Source organism: Camelus dromedarius, chromosome 19, assembly GCF_036321535.1.
Source record: "Camelus dromedarius isolate mCamDro1 chromosome 19, mCamDro1.pat, whole genome shotgun sequence".
In the NCBI taxonomy this organism is placed as follows: domain Eukaryota; kingdom Metazoa; phylum Chordata; class Mammalia; order Artiodactyla; family Camelidae; genus Camelus; species Camelus dromedarius.
The window spans coordinates 28,868,063-28,895,501 of NC_087454.1; the positions used below are offsets into that span (position 1 = coordinate 28,868,063).

The following is a 27,439-nucleotide window of genomic DNA, read 5'->3' on the forward strand; positions in this document are numbered from 1 at the left end:
CCCTTGTTTGGAAAGGATGTCCAATTCTATTAGCATGTCAGGCCAGTGCTGTGGCCACTCCCGCTTGATCATTTCTACTACAATTCGAGACAGAACATCTTTAATATGGTTCTCCTCTTCCAAAATGTTCAGTGTTCCCTGAAAGAAAACAAGAGATATCAAGAGGTCTGAAAGACTGAATTCAAAGGAAAAAACTGGGCTGTAAAAGTGTGCAAAACTCATGAGCAGGACTTCTTTTAAATGAAACCTGTTTAAAACAAACCTGTTCTCCATGTCTGAGTCACTTGTCCTGCATTCTCACTAGTCATTCTTTCCACTTAAATAAAGCTTAACAGAGGGTTGCATCAGCTAGTAAAATGGCCATCACATGGAGCAAGGAAGACATCACTGTTCTTCTCCTTTACAAACTAAAGAGACTCTCATATTAATTGTTTCATTTTCTAAGAGGGCCAAGGTGGAAGAGTATAGAAATAAGGAATCCACTGAGAGGCTGATAAAATAGGAGAGTTAGGAGCAACTGAATATTTTACCAATAGTTCTGGTGCTGGAAGATACAGAAAGACCATTTCTGGGACTCTCTTTTGAAGTTTAATATCAAGATTAATGAATTATGACTTCTATCAAGTTTCCCCAGAACCAACAAAATACAAATCCTAGAATCTTTTTGTTTAAATTAAAGACATTAGACTTTGGGGATGAAAAGGGGTGGGAATTTGCCTCTTCATGCCCTTTGCAAAAAAGAACAAAAAGGCTGTGGATTCTAGACATGTTTAATCATACTCTTAACTCCTGAAACAAACTCATTCAGCATATTTTCTTACTGCTAGTAGCATAAGGTAATTCAGATGAGCATAAAAGGAAAAATATAGCAAAGTGCAATCTAATTTAGAATTGATTAATCTAAGAATCTTATTCATTTGCTGAAGTGTTTAATCTCCTCTGCCTTGTCTTGATAACTTTCAAATAGAAGTCAACACATAAGGGATTAATAAAACCTAGTAACAGAAATGTGATGAACTATAATTTCTGGTGATTGTGGTTCTTTTTACCTTGAAGGTAACATTTAATACTACACAAAGCATGCTGCTTAACCTACGTAGAACTGGTGAATTTTCACACAAACACTACATTGGAAAAGTCACACTTTGTCTAAACTACCTTGGAAACACAAGTCTTCCAACCAACCATTCCTTACATTTGCAATCAGCTCCATGACACTGTTCTTCAGATAGACCTTCTCCAATCGAGACATGCTGTTCCACCGAAACCTGGCCACCAAAATGCATAAAGTCAACAGAACCACATTAGAAGTCTTCTCTTCAGAAGAGACTAGCTTTGATTCCTGTGTTAAAATTACGCTGGTGATTTCACTAAGAAATTATACTTCTGACTTTGTATCCTTCAAAGAAAGGACAAAAATAGTCCACATTTAACCAAAATGCTAACAGAAAAATTCTTGGGAAACCTGAGTTTTATACAGGCAGTGGTCCATTAATTGGAATCCGTACAGGATTTGTGCACAAATCAGCTTTCCCCTTTGATTTTACTGACAGACAAATGCAAATATACATCTGGGACAACTGCAACAATGTAGCTGCTTTTCAGAAAATAGTATCTTGATAGCACTGACTCCCTTTCTGCACTGGCTTACAAGGTAATAGCACAATTCAGAAAAATTGTAGCCAAATCTTAAAAGCTGACTCTTCAATAGGTACTGGAGGTAGGAGACTCAAGTTAGGAGGGGTTCTCAGTTACTCTCAAATAATCCTGCTTTTGAATTTGCCATTCAAAGAAGGCACAAACTCAAACTTAAAGAAAAAAAATTACAGGCACAGTGCCTAATCAGAGATTTATTTACCTGTATACTACATTATTCTAAAAAGATTTAGAGGTTTGCTGACATATATTTGGAGCTCAATAAATGCTAGCTGAATGACTATGAGCTAATATTTGTAGAATGCTTAGTGTATCACGCTGTTTACATGGATGAAGAGATCGAAGAAGAGAAAGGTTAAGTTTTGAATGAGAGCTCCCACCTCTCAGGGATCATTCCTTTCTCCCTGGGGACTGCTTTTTTCTACTCACCTAAAAAAGTATCTCTATGAGTTGTATAAGAAATAAAGATTCGCTCTTTCACACACTTTGGTGGTAAGGTTCAAAAGCTCCTTACTTGACAACATGTTCCAGGATCTGAAGGCCAAAATGTCTGACGATGGCAATTTGTGTTTTCTCAGCCAATCGCAAGCCACAGGGGACACAGATAGGGCACTTCTCTTTAAACTCCTCACAAAACTGAAAAGAAGAAAAGTTAGTGTTTCCCTTAGGAGCCAAGAGAGACTGGGGATTAAAAAAGCTTCATCTTAAACTCCAACCTCAGCTATAAAGTTGCAAAATCTTAGATCAACATTATATGAATAAAGAACTGATACACATTCCTTTCACTTCGATAATTCCAAATTTCCCACGCAATGGCCAATTAATGTTGAAGGAAAAAAATCTTATCTAAATGAGTAAAAAAATGTTGGAGACATACCCCTGAAGTATATAGGCGTAAAATTACAATTTCTAGGATTTGCTTTAAAAACCTTTGGTGAGGTAAGGGATAAAGCAAATGTGGTAAAATGTTTACACCTGCTGAGTTTAGGTGATGCGTAAACACAAGATTGCTGTGGTATTCCACTTTTGTGTCTATTTTTATTATTTCTTGGTAAGAAACAAAGTAGTACAACCCAAATGTTTCTGATTCCAAATCCTGGAGCATGTATCTATATATTGTAAAGTTTCCTCCAAGTGATGCTCACTCTACTTTATGAAGTTACTGCTCTTAAAAATATGCACAGCACAAGTATTTTTTCCTAGGGGTCATTTCTCACAGCCCACATACATTGTTTGACACGGGAATAAACTCCAACTGTATTAGCATCAGAATTTGTATTCGCATTCCCAATTAAAACACAAGAGTTAGTCCTGGTAGCAGAGCATCCGGGAGTCAAGAAAACTACTTTCAGGAAACCAAAGGGCCCTTGTTAAAATGCAAAGTAAGCGGTAGAAGTTCATCTTCACGCAAAATAGTCTAAGAATGTCACACAATAAAAAACATGGGGGTTGGGGTGTGAGAACTGGCCCAGAAATACCCAAGACACTGAAGGAGGTGTAAGGATGAAAAGTAAAGGGCACTAGCGGGGCTGGAGCTCGGTTAGGGTGGGTCAGGAGAGGGTCAGCAGGGAAACGTTTAGTGCAGGGGAGACCATAAAGAATGTGGCTGGGGACGGACTGGACACGTGGGCCACGGGAAGGCGCCGGAATATGGGGCTTGGAGGAATAAAGTGGGTGCAGCTGGCTGAGGAGGGGGTCGTGGTGCGGACAAGAGTGAACAGAAGTGGGTAAAGGGGGAGGAGAGGGCAGTGGGAAGTGGTGAGACGGTCACATGCAGCTAGAGACAGAGCGTCCCGGGAGAAGGGCAGGCGCGGCGAGCAGAGAAGGCGGGGAGTGGGAAGAGGCGCGGAGGGCGGCGAGGGGGAGGCCCCCTGGGGTTAAGGACCGAGGTCCAGGGGCCGCGTGGGCGTGAGACGGCCAGGGTTATGGGCTGCGCCGGGACGGCTGGGGCTAGGGGAGGGTCTCGGGGGCAGGCCCGGCGCGCCAGACCCCAGCTACCTTGAGGGCTTCTAGCCGGTAGCGCTGGGTGGAGCTGGGGTCCATCATGACCGTCACCGCTTTCACCAGCTGCTCGCACAGCGCGTTCACTTGATCCATCGCCATGCCTAGTACCACGCGCCGCAAGCGTGCACTACAGCCGTCCCGGGAGCACGAGGCACCGACCGCTCCTTTCGCGGGACCACACGCTGGTACCGGGCCGCGGCGGGCTGCGTGGGGGGGCGGGCGGGGAGCGGGAGGAGGAGCGTGAGCCGCAGAAGATCCAGCCGGGAAAGAGCCGGCGCTGCGCACGCGCCCGACCCGCCACTGCGCATGCGTCCGCGGAAGTGGCGGCTCCCTTGTGACGGTTGCTCCTCGGTGGGCGGAGCGGAAGACGTAAGGGCCGCGGTGCGCAGGCGCGTCAACGGCCCTCGGCTGCGCGCGCGCTGTCTGATATCTACCCGGAGGGCTGACAGCTTAGCGCGCCGGCCAGCGGTCCCCGAACCCTCCTGGCTGTGTAGGAAGCTGCCCGGGCAAGGATCGTGTGCGGCACTTGGTCCTTTTCCCTGTCGTTACAGGGAATAAATCTCCCTCGAAACAGACTGACCCGCTCCGAGAAAGGGGACAGATATTCAAGATCCCTTCATCTTCCTTCCCGTGGACACCGAGCCCAGCATCGGCAGCGTCCGCGGGCAGCGATTTTGCCAGGTGTTTGTCACATTGGTAAGAGAACTTAGAACCGTTGGGTATCTCTGTCTTCAGACCTTTCGTGTTGCCTTGGCTATTGGTTGTACAATGTAGCAGCAACTGGTGACAGCACTGGGCCGAAATTACATGAAACAAAAATCCTTGCTCACTGATAGATAAGGCCCTGGTATTGCCTCCAAGAGGATTTTTCCTGGCGGTGCGGAAATGGTTATTTCCTCTGTAGCTCTTAAACTTCCCTCTTCACCTGTACTTATTTTCCTTAAGTGTATTATCATCTGATCGGCGCCAAGCTGCAGATTGGGATAAATCGAGAATTTAAAGGTGAATAACTGCAATTACTAAAGGTTTGTGCAGTTTTGACCATTTGAAGTGCTATGTACCCGCAAGACTTCGAAGTAGTGTAATCCTTATTCCCAAAGGAGGGTTTTGGCAAAGTGTGTTTCATGTTTCAACTTTGAAAAGCTCTTGCTTTCTCCAATGAAATACATAAACTGAAAACTAGAAGTTAAAGTCTGAATATCCGTTTTGGCGTTTGTATATTTAGGAAGTGTTTGCAGAACTTCAATCACTGCTCCCTATTCACACTTCTAGTATTTGTATCTAATATTGTACTTAACTGGTGTTTGTGTGTGTCTGTGTGTGTGTGTGTGAGTATGAGAGACAGTGCATTTACTATTTTTAATGTGGGGTTATCTGTTCCAGTACTACACAAAAGCCACTTCAAGGTAAAGTGATTTCTGGCATGTTACGATTTTAACTTACAAGTGTTTAAACTATCACATTTTGTCTGTTTTAGGTAAATGGAATTGATAAGGAATTAATGCCTTGACTACTCTGATTTTTTAAATTCATCATTTTCTTTCCAATAATCTTCCAGCTTTGTAGTTGCATGACACTTTTTTCAAGGTGAATGTTAATTGTTGACATTAAAAAAAAAGAATACAGTTGAGTGCTTACTCAACTGTATAACCTGTGTTTCTCATATTTAAATCATGAATTACTGATGTTTCCGTAAGTATCTTGTTTACTTTAGGTCAGTGGTTCCCAATCTCTGCTGCCTATTAGAGTTTTTAAAAATCACGATGCCTAGGTCACACCCACACCAATTAAATTAGATGTCTGGTGGTAGAAACCAGATATCAATAGTATTTAAAGGTTCCTCGGTGATTCCAATCTGTAGCAAAGTTTGGGAGTCACTGCATTAGTTTATATTCCTTCTTCCAGATTTCTGTCAATGTTAAATGAAAACATTAGTTTGTATCCACTGTATGTGAAATTTGTTCTTTCAATCTAGCATCCATACCTTTATGAATGTTCACGAATAGTTTGTAGCATTGTTTTATTCTTGTTTTCAAAAATTTACATGAATTGGTAGAAAATCACCATTAGAAGACTACAAAGTAATTATTACAAGCCAGATCCACTGATGGGATCTTAGCGGTTGAAAAGTTTGAGGAGAAACAGGATATTTGTAGATACTCCCCTAAGATATTAGCTACTAAAGGAAAAATAATAACTTTATAGTGAGATACCTAGCAAACAGTATCTCAACTAAATGATATGCTTAACATCACTAGTATTAAGACATACTGACATCATGTACCTCTTGACATGATACACTGAGAAAAGCAGAGCACTTCCATAACGTTCTCGTCCAAAATGCATAACCTAGTCTAATTAAGAGAAAACAGACAAACCTAAATAGAGAGACATTCTCAAAGTAACTGAGTAGTTCCCTTCAAAAGTGTTGACACATGGTCATGAAAAACATGAAGAAGTGTCACAGAATAACCGGTAAAATTCAAGTGAAATATGTAGTGTGAATATTGTACCAATGTTCATTTTTTAGTTTTGATAATTGTGCTGTGCAAAATGTTAGCATTAGGGGAAACTAGGTGTAGGAGAACCATACTACATTTGCAACTTTTCTGTCAGTCTTAAAGTATTTCAAAATAAAAAGTTAAAAAAATTCATGTGAATTCTATGATATATATATAATATATACATGTATTATATATATATGAGCTTCTTATATATATATATAAGCTGCTTCTCTTTTCCTTGAACTTATATGTTATATATGAGATTTGTCTGTCAACTAGATTAAAACGGTTGGCTTTATCCCTCCATTGATGTGCATTATGGTTTTAATTTGCATTTACCTATGACTAATGATGTTGAGCCACTTTTATGTGCCTGTTGACTATTTGTATATCTTCTTTTGTGAAGTTTTCAGTTCTTTGGGGGATGGGTTTTCTTTTAAGCTTTTAGTATTTATTACCTTCCTAAAATTATATCAATTTATTATTCTGCCAGCGTATATGAAAATGCCTATTTCATTCTTGTTATTTTCCATGCTCCCATGTTTATGGTAATTTCAACAGTGGAATAATGGCGATACAATTTTCCTTTGCGCTTTAGACTAGGTATCCTTTCTAACTGTCCATAAAATACTGTCTTACAGAAAAATGGCTAATGGGCAAGATCGGGTAGTTGCTCTAGTGGACATGGACTGTTTCTTCGTTCAAGTGGAGCAACGGCAAAATCCTCATTTGAGGAATAAACCTTGTGCAGTTGTACAGTACAAATCATGGAAGGGTGGTGGGTATGTATCACAGTTATTGTTGTAACTGACAGCTACTGTTTTAATCTAGGAATTGTTGCATTATGCTAGGTCCTATTTTTGCGATTTCTGAACTGCTGTGTTTGAGAATGAATAGTAGCATCACTGACCAAAAAGTTTCTACTGTTATGTTTATATTTATAGCCTACTCATCATGTAAATTTTAATTATTTTTGCTTATGATCATGTAATATTTTTCTGTTCCCCTTTTTTTCTAACCTTAGAATAGTTGCAGTAAGTTATGAAGCTCGTGCATTTGGGGTCGCTAGAAACATGTGGGCAGATGATGCTAAGAAGTTATGCCCAGATCTTCTACTGGCACAAGTTCGTGAGTCCCGTGGGAAAGCTGACCTCACCAAGTAAGAAGAAAAGATTGCTTAAGGGAAATGGAAGAGTTGGAAGAGTTCCATGAGGCTAGGAACTGATATTTCTAATTTGTTTTGTATAACTAACATCTGAAAAAGTTCCCTTTAGTCAGCTGACCTTTCTATGTGAAATGAAAACAGATTTTAATATTGTATTTTAGGAACAGTTCAGAGTAATTATAACCTATAATCATTGCTGCCTATAACCTATAATTATTACTTAATATCCTTTCAGTTCCTTAATTACCTAAAAGTTGGTTCTTAAAATTAAAACTTAATATCAATTCCCATGTTCTCAAGTCAAAAATCTGAAGTATTTGAAGTAATTAAATTGACTATGAGATTGAGTTTTTCCAGAGATGGCTGAGTCAAACTTACATTCTAGTGCATTATCTAGAATTATTTGCCATAATTGAACAATGTCAAAGGAGCTTACCTTCTGTTTTTTTTAACTGAGCTATCTCTCCACAAATTTTAGAGGGTTAGCCTTGGAATGAGAGACATTAGAATTGGCATAGCCAAGTTAGGGGTAGGTACAAGCCCCAGCCATTATAGTAATTCTAACAGCTAGTAAGTATTCATATGTCATATGCCAGGCACTGTTAAATTGTTCATTGCAATGTGTCTTAAATCTTACATTGTTATAAGGTAGGTTCTCATATTACCCACCCTAACCAACTCCCTACTCCCCCTGCGCCACATACAGATGAGGAAACCAGTTTAGAGTTTAGAGAGGTTAAGTAATTTAAGTTCACACAGGAAGTAGAAGTCGGAGGATTCTCACAGTACACTAAACTGTGTGGTGTGTGTAAGGATCATGCTTTGACTTGGAACTTGAGATATTCCTGAATTCACCCATGAATTAGAAGTCTAAAGGTGGAGTGTCATAGCCAATCTCACATTGGAGTTATTGCCAGAAAAGAAGACAGATTTGACTGAAGATTAATACCTTAACCCCAAAGTAGAATTAATTTGGCTAATGGACATATGCTACATTGCATTGAATAGAACTTTATGCTGGTAAAGACGGTGTAACTTTCCAGAAATATATTTAACTTCAAAGTGTGATTTAAAAAAGCCACATGCCACCAACTTTAAACTGGATCATTTATTTTACTCTTAAAATTTTCATCAGAAAGCAAACAAAGGCAGTTTTAGAAAATTTAGGAGTGAGTTTATACACCAGAGAGTTATTAAGACCGGGTAATTTCAAATTATTATGTTAACAATTAACCTGAGATGATAGGTTATAAAAATAAAAATGTGATTTGCAGAAGTATATATACACTAAGTTTATCAAATATTCTTGAAAATACCTTGGAGTAATTTACTCAAGAGTCTGTGAAGGAACACCAACTACTGCAAAAAAAAAAAATAGAGCATCGTTTCCTTGCTCTGTATGTATGTGAGTATATTTTGCTCTCATGGTCTTGCATATGCTCCCATTCTTTTTTTTTCCTTGAGGTCTGTCTTCTCTCTAGCCCAAAGAATGATTAGAAGAAAAAAAGCCAAGTCTTTCTCTAATTCTTTCTTCCTCTAATTCTATCATTTGAAAATGTTTTAAAACAATAATTGTACTAGTTTTTATAGATGTCTTAAGAAGTACAAATATTTCCATTTTAATGATAAATAAATAAGTTCAACAGGAGCAAAGTACTAAATTCGAAGCAAAGGGGGAGGGTATAGCTCAAGTGGTAGAGTGCACGCTTAGCATGAACAAGATCCTGGGTTCAATCCCTAGTACCTCCTAAAAATAAAAAATCTAATTACTTACCCCGCTACCAAAAAAAAAAAAAAAAAAGAAAAGAAAATAAAAAGAAAAATCCACATATTGCCATAAAAAGCTAGCTATATGCAGCCAGAAAGGCTGCTTGTTATGGTTTGACTAGAAGGTACATGGTGAGGTTGGTATCTCCCAGGGAAGGCTGGCTGCCTACCTAGATGCATCACCACATTCTAGGCATTAATCTTCAGCTTGATAAATTGAATGATAAATATATCCAGAAGTGATTGGATTTGGTCAGTTGTATGTGTATGTGTGTTTATATGTAGCGAGGACCAGCTCACAAATCAAACTCAGCACTGACTGAAGTATAAAATCCACATGTCACTTTGTTAATTTGTAATGAGAAATACCATCTTGAGGAAGACCAGATACCTGGGTTCACTGATCAGTGCAGTGTTCTCTGTAAGTTACCTCTTATTTGAAGATAAAAGTAGAAGAGAATACTACATGAGGGGTATTATAAATAACAAAAGAAATAGGTCATCATAGTAAAATGCTTTCTAGTTAAGCTAGTTTGAAGCATTTCTTTCCTCTTTAGAGAGATCCTCGTCACATAGATCCTTGTCCCATAGATCCTTGTTCCTGGTCCAGATGCTTTTTACCTTGGTAGTGCTAGAGTCCAACTAGAGATGTTGGCCTCTGTGGTTCTTTTCCCTGTTTCTGTTACTGACCATCTGCTTGCTCATTGACCCCTTCAGCTGGGTTACTATCTAGTCTCTGTCAAGCCATTTCTCTTTTTAAGGAGACCTTATACTGACTCTATATATTATTGTTCTATTATGAGAGGGAGGGGATGAGGCTGACAGTCTCAATGTTGCCTCCATTTATTGCCTCCACAGATAACCTTTATACTTTTTAGGTACCGGGAAGCCAGTAGGGAAGTGATGGAGATAATGTCTCATTTTACTGCGATTGAACGTGCCAGCATTGATGAGGCTTTTGTAGACCTGACCAGTGCTGTACAGGAGAGACTACAAAAGCTCCAAGGTCAGCCTATCTCAGCAGACTTGTTGCCAAGCACCTACATTGAAGGGTTGCCCAAAGGCCCTATGACAGCAGAAGGGACTGTTCAGAAAGGTACTTCCATAGCATCAAATTGCTTCCGCTTCCTGCCTTTGGAACCTGCTTTGCTTGGGCACGCTGATCCTTCTTGGATTGATTGAAAGGAAAGTTAAACTACAACGTGAATGAATCACAAGGACTCATCTGGAAGGATATACAAATTCTCTTACCTTTCCAGGTATATGGATGTTGAGAAGCTGTGAAATCTATAAAATCAAGTTTCTCGTTAGACATTATTAGGGCAGGATAAAATTATCAGTAGAAGGCTGACTGAGCACTTCCATCATTTGTAGGTTAATTTATATTATTGTAACTTGGTTTCTTCATCATAAGAAGGGTGAACCTTTTTAAGGGGACCTCAAGAACAAGGAGTTGAGTCACTCAAAATTTCTAATTGGTTCTTAGCATAATGTCATCAAAGGACTGCTCAGGGCCTCTCTCATTTTATTTTACTTCTTTTCTCCTTCACAGTGATTCCCCCCACTCCCTTCTGCCCTACAAACCCTCTGGCAATCACTGATGTGTATCTTCTTAAATATATGTATGCCTATAAATTGTACAGTGTTGCTTTGTACATGCACTTTTAATTTTTTAATTTTTTATTTGTTTGCTATTATCATCTTTTGTTCTATCTTTCTTTAAATATAGTTGATTTACAGTATTTTATTCGTTTCAGGTGTACAACATAGTGATTCAGTATTTTTATAGATTTTACTCCCTTTAAAGTTATAAAATAATGGCTGTATTTCCCTGTGCTATACAATATATCCTTGTTGCTTATTTATTTTATACATACTAGTTTTTATCTCTGAAACTCGTATCCTTGTCTTGCCCCTCCCCCTTCCCTCTCCTCACTGGTAGTCACTAGTTTGTTCTTTATGTCTGTGAGTCTGTTTTGATTTTATATTTGTTTGTTTTATTTTTTAGATTACACATATAACAGATAATAGTGTTGTCTTTCTCTGTCTGACTTATATAAATGTGCTTTATAAAATTTGTGCATTTTAGTTACAAGATAGCATTGTGTTATTATAGATCTCATTCTTTTTCTTAATTTTCTTTCATTGATAACTTTATAAATCTATCCGTGTAGCTGTATTATGTGTAATTGACTGCTTTTAATTGTAGCATAGTCCATGGTGTGGATCTACCTTGTTTACAGACCATTCCCCTAGTGATAAACTCATTGGTTGCTTCTAACTTCCTACTGTTTATATGATGAATGTCCTCATTAATCCTCTTTTGGACCTATGCAAGGGTTTCTCTGGGAAATATTTTCAGGAGTGGACACTAGATCATAGGGTAAACACATACACTTAGTTTCACTAAATATTGCCAAATTGCTCCCTAGAATCGGTGTAACAGTTTGCTTCACACCTGACAGTACACAAGAATTTCTGTTTCCTCTATATTCTCGCCAGCAATTGGTATTATCTAAATTTTGAAATATTTTCCAATGTGATGGCTATAACAGGGTAATTTGTGTTTTTGGTTTGTTTTAATTTGTATTTCTCTATTTACTAACTGAGGTTGAACTTCTCTTCATATACTTGTTAGCCAGGTGAGTTTCTACTTTTGTGAATTGCTTACTTGTAGTCTTCAGCTAATTTTCCTTTGGATTTCCTGCCTTTTTTTTTTTTTTAACAAGAGTTCCTTGCATATCCTAGTTATTAGTCTCTTGTCTATTTTTGACATTTCAAATATCTTTTCCCAAGTCTGTCATCTATTAACTTTGTTTTTACTGTATTTTGTTGAGCAAATTCTTTTGGTCTATCAATTTTTCACCTTATGATTTGTGTGTTTTGAATATCATTATGGACATTCATTTCTACCAAAAGTTCCCAGAGATGTTTTTCTACACTTTCTTCTATTTGCCTCCATAGCTTACTTTTAGGTATTTCAACCATACGGAGTTTTACCTTTTTATTTGATTTAAGGTAGGGAGCCACTTTAATTATTGTTCTTATAGTGAGTTAGTTTTCCCAACAATTATTTATTAAATACATTCTTTATCAACTTCTTATATTTAAGTTGGTCTGTTTCTATATTCTATTAGTCTGTCTGCTTCTGCTCCAAAAACACATTGTTTATAGTATGTATTTGATAAGGACTCCTCTCTGCTTTTGTTTTTCAAAATTATCTTGGATATTTATTTACCTCTATTGTTCAATATATGTTTCAGGCTACATTAGTTGAATTCCTCAAAAATTTTGATGGAATTACATTAAATTTACATTTTTAGAGAAGATAGTAATCTTAATGTTAAATTATTCCATCCATAAACATTTCACCAATTTTTTAGGTCTTCATTTATGTCCCTTTTAGTGATTTTTAAATTAAAACTTTTGATTTATATTTCTGCTGCTTCTGAAATCTGGAATCCAGTATGGCTTCCTTTTTCTTTCTCATCTAAACTTTTGATATACATAAAATATACAGATTCTAAGTGTACACCTTGACTGATTTTCACAAAGTAAACACTCTTGTGTAATCAGCACTCAGATCAAAAAACAATATGAGAAACCTAGAAGCCACCCTTGCCTACCCTCCCAGTCATTATCTATCCCTCTCCCTGCTCTCCTATGTAACCACTGTCCTGATTTCTATTTAGCTTATTTTTGAACTTTATAAAATTGAAATCATGCATTGTATCCTTGAGTCTGGCTTCATTCACTCTACATTGTCTTTGTGAAATTCATTCTGTTGTACATGGCTGAGTTTGTTTACTCTCATTGCTGTGTAATATTCCATTATATGAATATACCACAATTTATCCATCTACTATTGATGGATATTTTGGTTGTTTCCAGTTTTGGACTGCTAAGAATAATGCTACAATGAGCATTCTTGTAAATATCTCTTGGTGAACGAATGTATGCATTTCTGTTGGGTATATGACTAAAAATGCTCAGTTGTAGGGTTTGCCTATATTCAGCTTTAGTTTGCCTGTAATTAGATTTAGTAGATACTACCAAACATTATCCCAAATGGTTGTACCAATTCATAATTCTACTAGCAGCATATGAGAGTTTAAGTTTTTCCACATCTTTGTCAATACTTGCTTTTGTCCACCTGAATTTTATAGATTGTTGTTCTAGATTAGAGAAGGAAGCAAAGGAATGCTGTGCATCTTCTGTGGTCCTTTTCAGTTGACATGAACATAGAGTCACAGAGGATTGCAACATTACCTGATCCAGGAGAGCAATGATAAAGAAATCTAAAGCAGAGAAAATTTAGCTCTATCAGTTAAGAAAAGTCTAGAAAACCCCATAATTTCAATAAAATATTCATATTTTTATGTTTCTCAAAACTAATAAATACTAATAAGTGATTTTAAAGGAAGGATGTTATAATATTTATTCTTAATATGTGCAAGGCACTGTGCTAAGGAGCTTAATATAAGATAGATATATACATGCAAACTTGCATTTTTTTATACATTTTTATTTGTTTATTTATTTTTAATATATAAACATTTTTTATTGAGTTATAGTCATTTTACAATGTTGTGTCAAATTCCAGTGTAGAGCACAAAAAAATATGGAATGCTTCACGAATTTGCGTGTCATCTTTGCACAGGGGCCATGCTAATCTTCTCTGTATCGTTCCAATTTTAGTATATGTGCTGCTGAAGTGAGCACCAATCTTGCATATTTTTTAATTCTCACAATGATCCTGTGAGGTAGTCCTCTCATCCTCATTTTATAGACAACAGAACCAAAGCTTAGAGAATTATGTAACTTGCTCGAAGTCACATAGTAAGTTGTGAAACCAATATCTGAACCCAGCCTGACTGCAGAATGTGTTCTTTTAGTAGTTACATTATACTTGTTATAGATAAGAGCTAAGGACTTTAGTGGGTACCCCAAATTTAGCTAGATTAGTTGGAAAGGACAATGATAGATGAGACCTGAGATTAGCCCTGAAGTATTGATAAGAGATATTTAAGCAAAGGGGAGCAGAACAGAGTTAAGGAGTAAGAGCAGAGAGATAGAATAAGTGATATCTCAAGGTAGAAACATGGTATGTTCAGGAAATTGTAAAGATACAACAAACTTAGGATTTTGGAAGGTAAATTGAAAGGAGTAGATGGTCTTCAATACCAGTTCATAGAGTTGGGCACTTTATTCTGTAGGTGTGAGAGAGCCAACAGAAGTTTTGAATAGGGGATAAGGTTAATAACTGGTATCTGAGAATATGTAATTTGTGGACACTGTATAGAATGCATTTGAGAGAGGGTGGTTTAGAAGTTAAGGTGGCCTAGGCAAGAATGAAGAAAACCTTAATAAAATAGTGTGGGTTACAATGGATATGTGAAATATTTTGAAGTGGGCTTTAATAACTAAATGACTAAGTAATGGGGAAATAAAGTAAAGAAGCCAGTATGAGATTTTAAATCTTTAACAGACATAGGGAATTGTTTGGGAATGAGAACCTATGAAGAGGTAGGTATAATAAAAGTTGACTTTAATAGTATTTTGTTTGATACTGTAATGAAAAATTCAAGAAGACTTATTCTGTAGGGAGGTAGAAATAGATTAAAGTTTAAGAGTTTGGGAACAGAGATTAAGAGTTGCATGTACTCTGCATAAGCAAATGGAAATGTAAGCCAGTGCCAGTTCACTGAGAGAAAAAGCACATACACAGAAAACAGGAGAATGTTGCTCTGTATCCACAGTTAGGGTGTTAGAGGAGGAAGACAAGCCAGCAAGGGAGAGAAGCAGCAGTCCTCAATAGTTGGAAAATCCTTCCTTCTATATGCTTATCTTTCGCCTCTTCTCCACATAAGTGAACCTTCGCTTTAAACTTTCCAAGATACTTTGAGTGTATTTTCTTGTCTTGTTCATACCTCATTACTGCCTCTTTAAACCAGCATGTGTATATCTCCTATGTACCTAACTTCCTTGTTAACATAATTTTTAAATGCTTTTTCAAAACTCTGCCTGGTTCTAAAACTGAATAGTAAAGATATTTTCAAGGCCCAAAGTCCAAAACTACATCTAATTTAAATAACTTGTCAGGAGAATAAATTTTCTAGAGTCTCTGATTGGATTTAAGCTGCTCAACTGATGGCAGCCTCTAAAAATACATAAATGCTAACATAAATTTATACTGAAGTGTGATTAATTCTGAATATTTTCTAATTGAGTAACAGAATTCTTGGCTGTGTGCAAGGGAAGTTGGAGGAAGAAAGTTCAAAAACTGTAGAGAAAACAGATGTACGTTTAAGTCATTGCTCATGAAAAATAATACAGAATATTTGTTGGTTATTAGAACTCTAAAGTTCAGCCTGGGCTGGAAGCTAAGGCTGCTGGAGTGGGTATGAAGGAGAAACTGATCTCTGTTGCGGTCTGAGTCGTACCACATTCTGGCTGCCATTTTTGGTGAAAACCTACATGTCTAAAGTACCTGAAATCTAAGCATTTCTGCACTAGATAACACAATTAAATAAAAATCCTGATTTTAAAAAAGATGTCTAAATGTGCTCTCTCAACTTTTTCAGAGGAATTGCGAAAACAAGGCTTGTTACAGTGGCTTGATTCTCTTCAGACTGATAATACCGCCTCTCCAGACCTACAGCTCACCATGGGAGCAGTGATTGTGGAGGAAATGAGAGCAGCCATAGAGAGGCAGACTGGTCTTCAGTGTTCAGCTGGAATTTCACACAATAAGGTGAAGGCTAATAGATTTCAAAGAGAAACTTGGATATCTGTAGTTAAATACAGCAAGGATGGATATGAGTGGGGAATTTAAATCACTATACATATGCTTGGAAGTGGGTTTCTATTTTAAACTTCATGTTAAGAACTAAATAAAAACCTAAGTAATTCTTTAACATGGGAATTGACATTGCACTTGAACTTTCCTAAGAAGCAGGCTGAAAAATTTGCTGAAAATGGTTATTTACATAGTTGTATCCAAAGCATTTCCTTAATGATTGAACTAGCCAAAGAAAGGAGGAGGCTAGTCTTTGAATTTTATAAATGAATCTATTTCTTTTCTTTTTAAAAAAGTTGCTGAATAGTCTAGTATCATTTCTTACACGAAGTTGCCTGGGTGTTCTATGCTTCTGTTCCGTGCTTTCTGATTACAGTGCAGTCAGTGTGGGCCTGGGGTCTTCATTCTCTTCAGACTAGGCTCAGTAACTGGGCAGTGGCTGATTATCCCTGGTTACTACCATCTCCTCCTCCTTCAATAAGAGGAAATTTGCCAAACTACACAGCAAGCAGAGTTTTGGGGGCTTTTTTTTTTCCCTGGTTGTGTGGAGGGAGGGGAAACAGAAGTGTCAATATAATAATTTAAACTACACTGTGACCTAGTAGAAGTTCCAGAGAATCTCTCCAATGAATATAAAGTGATTTTATACTTTTCCTACCGATTTGTGAAATGATACCACTGAAGATACCACTGATTCTTTGAAAAGACTTCTTAAGGATTGTTTCATTTTGAACTCTTATTTAGTATAAGAAGATGTTTGCTATTATAAGATGATTTTGAGCCCAGTTTCTATCACAGATACTAAATTATGGTCATCTTATTGAATCCAGGACTCAAAATGGACTAACCATTAATCAAGAAATGTAAATAAATGGGGTAGGGTAAAATGAGTTTGCTTCAGCATTTTCATATGGACACACTGAGAAATACATCTGAAGTTTCTTCTGCAGCTTCCCTGCTTTTTACTCTCTTGGAAGTAGAAGAACCTTAAGGGATAGATAAGGGTGGGGAAAATGACGAAAGGAAAACTGAGAAGTGAAGATGTGGAGAGAACAATGAGGATAAAGATGGGGTCATGTTTTCCACTGTGGATGTTGTGGGACACCGAGGTTTAGAGATGTCTTCAGTTTCTGGTTTTGTTTTTGTTTTTACCATTGAAACCATCAGTTACAGCCCTTAAGCTGTGTATGTGTGTATACGTGTGTATTAGTATTCATGAACTCTCCGTGTGGGTATTGACAGTAATGAGGTTTTTACACTTTCCGTGCTCCAGGTCCTGGCAAAACTGGCCTGTGGACTGAACAAGCCCAACCGACAGACCTTGGTCTCACATGGGTCAGTCCCACAACTCTTCAGCCAGATGCCTATTAACAAAATGTAAGTATTGACAGAGCACTTTAGATTTCACTCATATACATGTGAAGGACCTCTCTGGTTGTAGTTTCTTCCGTTCTTTAAGGATTAGAGCCGGGGAAAATAGGTACCCTGGAGACAGGAGGGAGATTACACAGGAATATTTGAAAAACACACATACTTTTTTCTTAATGAACCTTCAATTCCAGATTATCTGTGGAAGAAACTTAATCTTGAATTAAAAAAAACCCCTGATTTTTAGCCATATATTTAACTTCTTTCTAGGCTTTTTATTCAAGCCTGTTACTAAATAACAAATAGGGATTATACTTCTTTTATTTGTTTTAATATCGTATCAAGTTGTTCAGGGCAACTGAACTCCCAAATAAAGTTAATAACTAGGTTGTGCATACCAATTATATGTCTTTGACAAGGGCTTGTAATGTTGTTGAAGGGACAAGATATAACTGTTCAAAGCAACAGTGAAAGTGCTCTTACAAGACTGTAAGTAACTTGAGACAGACTTATGAAAAAGGCATAGAATTTTGTTTTTAGATTTGGCACAATTTGGAGAGTCAGATGAGACTAGAAGAGAAATATCAATTTGGAGAATGCTTTGAACACAAAGAGGGAGAAAGTATAAAGTATTTTCAGGGAACTGGGACAAACTAGTTTAGCTGGACCATGTTGAGGGAGACAAGTGATGGAAAAAGGACTGAACAGATAGGCTGAGGATAGATTATTAGAAGTCTCAAAGGCCAGGCTGAAGAGTTTTGACTGTATTCTTAAATATGAAAGGTTTTAGCTATGAAAGGATTTGTTTTGGAGTTGGAATTTTAATCCCTAAGTGGGACAGTAGATTGTGTACAATTGAAAGTTTTATATACAGTTGTCTTGATAACTCATTAATAACTTTCCCCCTATGTTTATGCTATGGTTAATCTTCTTTCTAGGTCCTAACTCTCAAGAGTTCTGAATTCCCAGAGTCATCTAGTCTTATGCTAGAAAACCAATACTTTACAGAACTAATGTGTCTTATTTTCTTTGAACCTTCTGGAGAGCTTCTTACGCAAGCAAAATGTCTTATGTCTGCTGCTAACTAGATATTTATGATGTGACCTATAAATTTTTGGTCTTTCTGTTGTTGTTAGCCGTAAGCTTGGAGGAAAGCTAGGAGCTGCTGTTATTGAAATCCTGGGGGTACAATACATGGGAGAACTGACCCAGTTCACTGAATCCCAGCTCCAGAGTCATTTTGGGGAGAAGAATGGGTAAGTGATTTCTAATACTTTTCAGTTATAACTTTCATGGATATGCTAAATTCAAATGTAGACAAGAGCATCAGGTAAAGTCTAGACCTATCTTGAGGTTGATGTTTGTTCCTCAAGGTAATGTCATTGGTCCTTTTGCTTCAAAATATTAGATCACTATAGCCTGTCAGTCTAATTTTTCCATGTACCTAAATGGGTTGGTAGATAGGAACTGTTACTTTGATGCTCAGGTATGTTTGTGTACAACATTTATGTGTGCTGAGATGCTGATACTCCCTTAAAATCCTTGTATTTAGGCTTAGTAAGTCCCAGAGAAACTTGGGAATATGAAATCTGTGGCTTCTTGGCACTTTTCCAAAAATGCAAATGATGACATGGCTTTAGAAAACATAACCAGTGTTGTTCTCCTTGGCAATATATTGTACTGGAATTCACTGGGAAGGGCAGGGATTCTGTTAGAGATGAAGTATACTTAATTTTGAACAAATGTTTCCTTTTTCATGAAAGGGGTAAAAGATAGTGTAATATAGGTATTTTGTTTTAACGAGAATAATCATTCGCTTTCACCTTTAAACCTTTTTGCTGGTTTTATTAGATCTTGGCTATATGCCATGTGCCGGGGGATTGAACATGATCCAGTTAAACCCAGGCAAATACTCAAAACCATTGGCTGTGGCAAGAACTTCCCAGGAAAAACAGCTCTGGTTACTCGGGAACAGGTAGGCAGACATTCTTGATAGAACTTGCCTCTTTTAAGGGAGTGAGTTGGTAGTTTCAGTAGCTGTGGAAGGTTTAATATTTACATGGAACCTGTATGCTATAAACTATGAAGGGAATAGAAGTTCTTTTTTGTGTTGAAAATTGACTAATTTAACCTGTAATCTACTTTTTTCCCCTTTCTTCTATCTAAAAAGAAATAGAATGGAACTGACTGAAGTTCAAAATGAAATTACTCATTTTTTGGTAGATGAAAACTTGGGAGGCCAGGATATTGTCCCTCAAGTTTGTGTCTTTTCTCAGAGCTGGAACATGCCGGAAATTCACCTGATGGCATGCCAGCAGGAAAAGAAAATGAAAATTGTGAGCTAGGGCAGGTCAGAGTACTTAATTTTCTATGATCTGGTGATCCTTATGGGGAAGCCTTTGTTGCACATTTCCATTTGGGGGAGAACTAAACAAAACCACCACTTAGTCCTATAATAAACCGAGAGTTTTTAAATTTTTGAAAAACTAAAGTTTCAATACCTTTTCTAGGTACAATGGTGGCTTTTGCAATTAGCCCAGGAACTACTGGAGAGACTAACCAAGGACCGAAATGATGTAAGATTTTTCTTTCTATATTCCTGGGGTGAGCTTTGGGATTTAAATACCAATTACTACTTACCTTATGGAGTAGAAACAGAGATACAAAAAAAATACCAGGAGGAACTTTTAAGAAATCTTTTCTCTTTTTCCATAAAACTCAATATGATTTTCCAAAGCCTAGATCTGTGAACATAAGACCTGACCACTCCTGTCTCCCTCGTTACCATTTGCTTTTACTTTTTTGTATATTATCTAAATCCTCCTGCAACTCTGAATATACAGTGGGTCTTCATCAGAGTACAGACCATTAAGCCGGACATTTAAGGATTGGAATGTAAATTACTGGGCTTAAACATCATCCATGTGACAAAGAAGTACTTGCAGTTTTAAAGAGAGTCTTAACTCAAAGATTTGACATCTGATTAGTTTCTTTTTCTTCTCTCTTTAAAAAAGTTTTATTGATACATACATATATATATTACATACCATAAAATTCACTCATTTACAGTACATATTTAAGAGTTCCTCAAATATTTCATAATCAATTTAAGAACATTTTCATAACCCAAAAAAGAAATCTACCCATTAGCAGTCACTCCCCCTGTCCTAGGCAACCACCAGTCTGCTTTCTGTCTCTAAACTTACTATTCTGGACATTTCCTATCTATGGAATAATGTAATAGTGACTTTTTGTGACTGGCTTGAAATACTTCAGTTAACATATTTTCAAGGTTCACCCATATTGTAGCATGTATCAGTACTTTATTCCCGTCTATGGATATACCGTATTTTATTTATCAGTTCATCAGTGAATGGCTATTTGAGTTGTTTCCACTTTTTGGCTATTATGAATAATGTTGCTATGAATTTTTGTGTCGACGTGTTTTCATTTCTTTTGTATATATACCTAGGAGCAGAATTGCTGAGTTACGTGGTAATTCTGTGTTAGCATACCAGACTGTTGTGGCACTATTTTACATTCCCAGCAGTGTAAGAGGGTTCTAATTTCTCTATTATCTTTGCTATTATCTTTTTAAATTTTAGCCGTACTAGTGGATGTAAGGTAGTATCTCATCGTTTTAAGGTGCTTATGGGCTATTTTCTTAGAAGAAATGTCCGTCAAAATGCTTTGCCCATTTTTGAAATGGGTTGTCTCTTTATTGAGTTTTAAGTTTTTTTTTTTTAACTTGGGGGGTAATTAGGTTTTTATTTTTTAATGGAGGTACTGGGGATTGAACCCAGGACCTCGTGCATACTAAGCATGTGCTCTACCACTGAGTATATGCCCCCCTCTCTGAGTTTTAAGAGTTCTTTATGTATTCTGGGTGCAAGTCCCTTGTCAAATATGTAATTTGCAAGTATTTTCTCCCATTCTGTGGATTCTCCTTTTCCTGATGGTATTGTTTAATGTATCCTCTCCTGTTGAAACATAAACTGTATACTGTCAGGGAGTATCTATAATTACCTGTTTGCCCCTTTTTAGCTGAGGTGGTGGTAAATGTTTGTTCTTTGGTAGGCAACAAAAGGAGGCATACAATTCCAGTTGTGTTATGGGCCTATTTGACTTTTCCCACTAGGTGTCGCTCTGTTCTCATCTCCTTATTCTATAACCACTTTGATTTGGTCTCTGGCTACTTCTCTGACCTCATGTCCCATCATCTCCCTCGATGGCTCCCCCTCTAGCCTCCACTCCACTGGCCTCCTTCCCATTTAACACACCGAGTAAATTTCACCTTCACTTTTTCCCCAACTACCCTGTCACATCAGCAGTCTCCATCACTCTCTGCCTTATTCTGCTTTTGTTCCATTGCACTTTGTAGTCATTCTATTACACGCCTACTTGCTATACATAACTCCTACTACAAAAGGAGACCATGAGGACCCAGACTTTATTTTGTTCCCGCTTATATCTCTAGATCCTGATACATAGTAGGCATTCAGTTATGGGTTTTAGTCAACAAGGACGGCTTTGTTATTGCTAATTTGTTTTCTCTTGAGATATACAAATCTGTACAAATTGTATTTACAAAATGCACGAAGTGTATTTTTACCTAAAAAAACAGCCGCTGCTCTTGGTGTGTTTGCCTTAGGGGTATTTCTTCTCACTAGGATCTTTTGATTTTGAGGGAATCGTTATGTATGCTTTAAACTTTCTTGCTTCTTGACCCTTATTTCTTAGTTTGCTTTGCATCAGCAGTATTCAGAAGCTCAGACTTCACTGAGAAGTGAATCAGTGATCTTGCTGTCTAGAGCAGGCTCACTACATTGTATCTTCTATAGATGGGCTCTAAGGAGGTGCTAGTGCAAACTTCTGCTCTTCTTAAGCCTAAGAGCATCAGGACAGATTAAAGAATAGATCCACTACTTAATCCTGACATCCTGGCTTGGACCTCCTTTCAGTTACTTATATGAACCCTTCCTTCAGTCACGGAATGTAGTACTGCAGGTATTTGGTATAATCTTCCTGCATGGACCCCACAAAAAACACTCAGGAGAATCCATTTTCATTTATTCTGTCCTGTTCCCATCACCTATCAAAATACCCTAGATATTCTAATGTTCCATCATCCAATTTATGTCTTCTCTAGTTAATTCTTAGACTCAAAAACAGCACAAAAATGTTTAGATTAAACCTATTTCCAAACCATTCTGTCACCCTGGTTCTTTTAATTTCCTCTCACACAGTTCAGTATATAGAATCCAGATGCTCAAGGTAATTTTAGTTCTGTCTCAATCCTTTTACACCCACAGAATGACAGGGTGGCCACTCAACTGGCAGTGAGCATTCGTGTACAAGGGGACAAACGTCTCAGCAGCCTGCGCCGCTGCTGTGCCCTTGCTCGCTATGATGCTCACAAGATGAGCCAGGACGCATTTGCTGTCATCAGGAACTGTAATACTTCAGGGACCCAAACTGAATGGTGAGTTTCCTTCCAGCTCATCTGCTTTTGAGACTTATATATATATATTTAAAGCTTCCCAGCTGGGGTAGGACCAGGAGGATGGTCGTGCACTCAGGGAGAGAACACAGTAGAAGCAGCAGAAACGAGGCAGCTCAGCTGCAGCTTCTCTGCCTACATTTGGTGCATTCCAGTGCCCAGGGGTGGGTTTGAGAGGCACAGTGAACCAGTAATATCCCTGCCTATATCAATTTGCCATAGTCAGGAGAACGACCAATTGTACTTGGGAGTATAGCACTCAAGCTCCAAGAATACACTTGGGAACTTCTCTCTCAACTACTTGGTTGTTCTACTAGCAGCTTCTTTCGTAATGAAAGTGATCTATATTCACGGGAATCTCTAACATCCCAACTCAGTTATAAGCTCCACTGGTGTAATACTCCCATTGCATATTAATAAAATTCACTTAAGTTGGCTATGAAAGATAACCAAGTATATGACTGCAGTGTGTTCATCTACTGTCCAGATATTAATGATTTTCAGTATTGGAATCCCTTAATTATTTATTTAACATAGCCTCTTAAAGGATTGAAAAAAGTATTCCAAATTCACAATGGAAATATAATTACGTGAGAAAGATAAATTGGTTGCTTATAGGTCTATATTGGAGATTGTAAAAGGAAAAGTTTAGTTAGCCATCTGAGTTATTTCTTGTCTGAATATATGGGCATTACTATTATATTTACAGACCTACAACATGATGTGTTCTCTAAAGTTAAAGTTTTTGTTCTTTACTTAGAATAATTTTACTTTAATTTCCTAGTATATTTTCACACATTGATACTTTAATTTCCTAGTATATTTATTTTCAAACTTTGAACACTTTTACTGAACTAAATGATAATTGTGATACTATGTTCACATGAAACCTTATAAATTGATAGACTATAACAAGTACTCCTCACCAAGAGTGTGAAAGTTATCGAGAGGGAAGCATCAAAATTATCTGATTATAAGATTGTCCCAAAGCATGAAAGAGGAGAATAGTTGAGATATGGTCTTTTTTTTAATTTATGGTGGGGGGAGGTAATTAGGTTTATTTATGTATTCATAGAGGCAGTACTGGGGATTGAACTCAGGACCTCATGCATGCTAAGCATGCGCTCTACCACTTGAGCTATACCCTCCCCCTTGAGATACGGTCTTAATTTTAAAATAGCATTTACTTTTTACCTCATCAAGGGACAAATCTGTATATAAAAGCACATTTCATCTTCTGAAATTCTACTCGTGAAAATTTATTTGGGTAATTAGACATAATGAGGAACTTTATGACAGGAATTTCTTGAAATGTTTCTTAGACCAGGCTGGGTAACCAGAAACAGCTGTGAAATTTCATTCTCTAGAAATTCTAGAGTTGAAAGTCTGTCAGAGTTCGTTAGATGGTATCATCTTTAAAAACAGGAGGATGCTGGGGGAGGGTATAGCTCAAGTGGTAGAGTATATGCTTAGCATGCACGGAGTCTTGGGTTTAATCCCCAGTAACTCCTCTAAAAATAAATAATAAAACCTAATTACCTCCCCCTTACCACTCCCCAAAATAAAATAAAAACAGGAGAATGCATAAGAGGGTTTTTTTTTTTTTGCAAAAGTCTTTCCAATCTAAATATTCTAAAGCTTTTTTGTTGCCCTGAATAGTTTCTTGCCCTACCCCTGAATTACAGTGACTCTGCAGCAGTATCTGATAAAAACAAACCCAGCTGTCAAGGGATCCAGCTTACATATGTCTGACTTAGTAGGTGTTCACCAAGTCAGTGATTCTGAAAGTCTGGTCCTAGACCAGCAACATCAGTATCACCTGGGAACTTGTTAGAAAGGCAAATTCTCTGCCCATCCCAGATCTGTTGAATCTATATTAATCCAGTACACCCTAAAGTTTGAGAACCACTGCAGTAATGACTTTCTTTTGTGGCAGAACCAGAATCCCAGTCATTTACAAATTGAATCTGTGACCTGGTGCTAATCTTGTTCTTTTACTTTCTATACAGGTCCCCTCCCCTTACAATGCTTTACCTCTGTGCTACCAAATTCTCTGCCTCTGCCCCTTCACCTGGCACAGACATCACCATCTTCTTGAGCAATGACCCAAGTTCTCTGCCAAAGGTGCCAATGACCACCAGTTCAGAAGCAAAGACCCAGGGAAGTGGCCCAGCAGTGACACCCACTAAGAAAGCAGCCACTTCTCTGGAATCATTCTTCCAGAAAGCTGCAGAAAAGCAGAAAGTCAAAGAAGCTTCACTTTCATCTCTTACTGCCACTACCCAGGCTCCTATAAGCAGTTCACCATCAAAGCCCTCATTACCTTTCCAAACCAGTTGTACTACAGGCACTGAGCCCTTCTTTAAGCAGAAAAGTCTACTTCTAAAGCAGAAACAGCTTAATAATTCTTCAGTTTCCTTCTCTCCACAAAAACAACAGTCCAGCCCTAAAGAGTCACCAAACTATCTTCCAACAGAGTATCCAGATTGTGCCCCTGTCTGTGAAAAAGTGTTGCATCTAGAATCCTCTAAAGGAACTCCTGCAGAGATGGATTTAGCCCAGAACAGCCTAAGCAGGCTTGCTTCTTTAACTTCCAAGTCTGCTCTAGAAGTGGCTCAAAAGGCAGCTACCACCCCCAGTCTACTGGCTGCTGAGGACCAAGTGCCCTGTGAGAAGTGTGGCTCTCTGGTGCCTGTATGGGAGATGCCAGAACACACGGACTATCATTTTGCATTGGAGTTGCAGGAAACCTTTTTGCAGTCCCACTCCTCAACCCCCCAGGTTGTTCCTGCCAGTTCTCCTCAAAGCAAAAGAAATCCCAAGAGCCCTTTGGCCTCCAATAATAAACGCCCTAAGCTGGAGGGCATGAAGACACTGAAATCATTTTTTAAGCCATTAACACAATAGTGCTGCCCTCATGCTTGCTGCAGGGTTTTAATATTTTACCTGTAACCTCAGAGACAGAAATATGTTAACTTCTCAAGGAAATTTATAACTTTATGAAATTTTTAATAAGAAAAATAATCAGGTTAGACGCTGAGTTAAGGCTCCCATCTCTTTATAGGAATGGATTCTAATTCTATTGCTGATAGGGAAGTAAAAATTCATCTTCCAAAGATACAACTGTTTTCAGTTTTTAATTGTTAGCATTTAGGGAAGCAGTGTCATGTAGTTAAAAACGTCTGGACCTCAGAGCCTAAGAGATCTGGTTCCAAACCTGGCTCTGCCTCTTGGAACAGGGCCTCCAGCAAGTCACTTTCCTCATTTTCCCTCATCTGTAAAATTGAAACAGTACTTTATATTACTGAAGATTAGGGAAAATGTATTTAAAGTATGTAGCTTAAAGTTGGCACAGAAAAGGAACTGAGTAAAAAAAATTTTAAATTTGACTAAAGTGTGAGATTTAAGAATGTAAGGTGAACACTTGAAACTCTAAAGTGGTAACTAGTTTAGGGCAGGGCCCTGTACATAGAAGCCACTCAATAAATACTGAGTTTCATTCAAGTAAACCCTTTTATAGCCACAATTTTAGCCACTGGCCCTTCTACCTCTTGTATTTTGTTTTAAGGTAGAATAAGATTATTACTGGACCAGTTCAGAAACTCTGTTTAGTCATGATCAGAACGAGGTCATCTCTAGGACCTTGTTACTCCAAGTGTGACTTTGAGGAACAGCAGCATCAGCACCACCAGGGAACTTGTTACAGTCTCAGCCTTACCCCCACCCCACCTGAAGTTGTATATTAATAAATTTGAGAAATACTGATACAACAACAGCCCATCAGGTTTGTAAAGGGTAATGTCATTTCCTTAAACCCTAAATACAAATTTAAGAGCTAAGTGCTTGGGCTTTAGGGTCGCTGGCATGTTCATCTCCCTATTGAAGTGTGAATATTAGCTTAGGGTTTTAAATGAACTACTATAGCTTTTTTATAACTTGTCCATGTTTATAGTACTGTATTCTTAATCTCCATTTTTATATGTGGAAAGTCAATTTTGGCTTTTCTAATATGGGAAACCTTCATTACACAGCCCACTGAGGGGGGAGGGGGGAGGATAAGAAGGTAGGGAAAATGGCATATATATCCCCCCTCCCATACATGCACTCAAACCAACTGCTTTTTAAAATTATCCATCCACTGGGGGTCTGCAGTTTGAAAGGGGAACATTTGAAAACCATTGGGTCTAGCAAGAAATGATTTCTTCCCCCAAAGATACTTTACACTTTTGTGGCAGTTAAGTATCTAATAAAAGACAGTACTTACTGTGTACATGGCCTTTTCCCTACTAGGTTTGTAGATTTCTTAAAGGCAAGAAAGGAAGAAGGGTGAATGAGTTATCAGATTGGTTCTTCTTCACAGTGCCTTGCACAGAATAGGTGCTTGATATTCATTGGATGAAATGTATATAGTGAACATTTTAGATTACCAGAACTGGAATAATACAAACCTACATACTACTAGGTTGGGGGCGGAATCGCTCCTTTATACGCCTTTTTATCCTCCTGAATGTTCCATTAATATAGCAAAGTGCCTCACTAGTTCCTGGAGATGTCTCATTAAGTACTGAGATCATTTCCCAAAGCTTCCTTTCTTAATCCAGGGAAAAGTTTTTTTAAAAAATCTCTTTTGGGTGCTATACAGATCAATTTGAACATATTTTTAACACTTCAGGCGA

The 27,439-nt window shown here is 37.8% G+C and overlaps 2 protein-coding genes and 1 non-coding gene across 4 annotated transcripts in view; 1 reads left to right on the forward strand and 2 right to left on the reverse strand.

Annotated features, from left to right (window-relative positions):
* The window catches only part of XPO5 (exportin 5), a 40,532-nt gene extending 36,646 nt beyond the window's left edge, over positions 1–3,886 (reverse strand). Inside the window, exons 1-4 of the mRNA XM_010979521.3 lie at positions 3,655–3,886; positions 2,171–2,292; positions 1,196–1,268; positions 1–138 (exon numbers count right to left, since the gene is read on the reverse strand). Of these exons, the coding sequence (XP_010977823.2) occupies positions 1–138; positions 1,196–1,268; positions 2,171–2,292; positions 3,655–3,759 (438 nt within the window). The 5' untranslated portion in view covers positions 3,760–3,886. The remainder of the gene's footprint in view (positions 139–1,195; positions 1,269–2,170; positions 2,293–3,654) is intronic.
* A 186-nt stretch (positions 3,887–4,072) lies between these two features.
* Positions 4,073–26,541, forward strand: POLH (DNA polymerase eta). 2 transcript variants are annotated; one of them, XM_010979525.3, is made up of 11 exons: positions 4,073–4,356; positions 6,806–6,946; positions 7,189–7,323; positions 9,975–10,192; positions 15,681–15,850; positions 17,169–17,272; positions 18,400–18,519; positions 19,115–19,238; positions 19,774–19,839; positions 22,576–22,745; positions 24,773–26,541. In XM_010979525.3, the coding sequence occupies exons 2-11, from the start codon at positions 6,810–6,812 to the stop codon at positions 25,668–25,670; spliced, it is 2,142 nt and encodes a 713-aa protein (XP_010977827.1). In that variant the 5' UTR covers positions 4,073–4,356; positions 6,806–6,809; the 3' UTR covers positions 25,671–26,541. The 2 variants fall into 2 exon arrangements, with proteins under 2 accessions (XP_010977827.1, XP_064332599.1); XM_064476529.1 differs by lacking the exon at positions 4,073–4,356 and having other exon boundaries at positions 6,860–6,946; positions 7,194–7,323.
* Positions 13,712–13,818, reverse strand: LOC116147846 (U6 spliceosomal RNA). Its single transcript, XR_004131438.1, has one exon. It is a non-coding gene; the product is annotated as a U6 spliceosomal RNA (small nuclear RNA).
* Positions 26,542–27,439: the final 898 nt, after the last annotated feature.

Coding starts and splice junctions, on each gene's coding strand:
- POLH (XM_010979525.3), top strand. CDS start 6,810: ATGGCTAATGGGCAAGATCGGGTAGTTGCTCTAGTGGACATGGACTGT. Junction 19,239..19,773: donor CTCTGGTTACTCGGGAACAG/GTAGGCAGACAT, acceptor TACCTTTTCTAG/GTACAATGGTGGCTTTTGCA. Junction 19,840..22,575: donor TAACCAAGGACCGAAATGAT/GTAAGATTTTTC, acceptor TTACACCCACAG/AATGACAGGGTGGCCACTCA.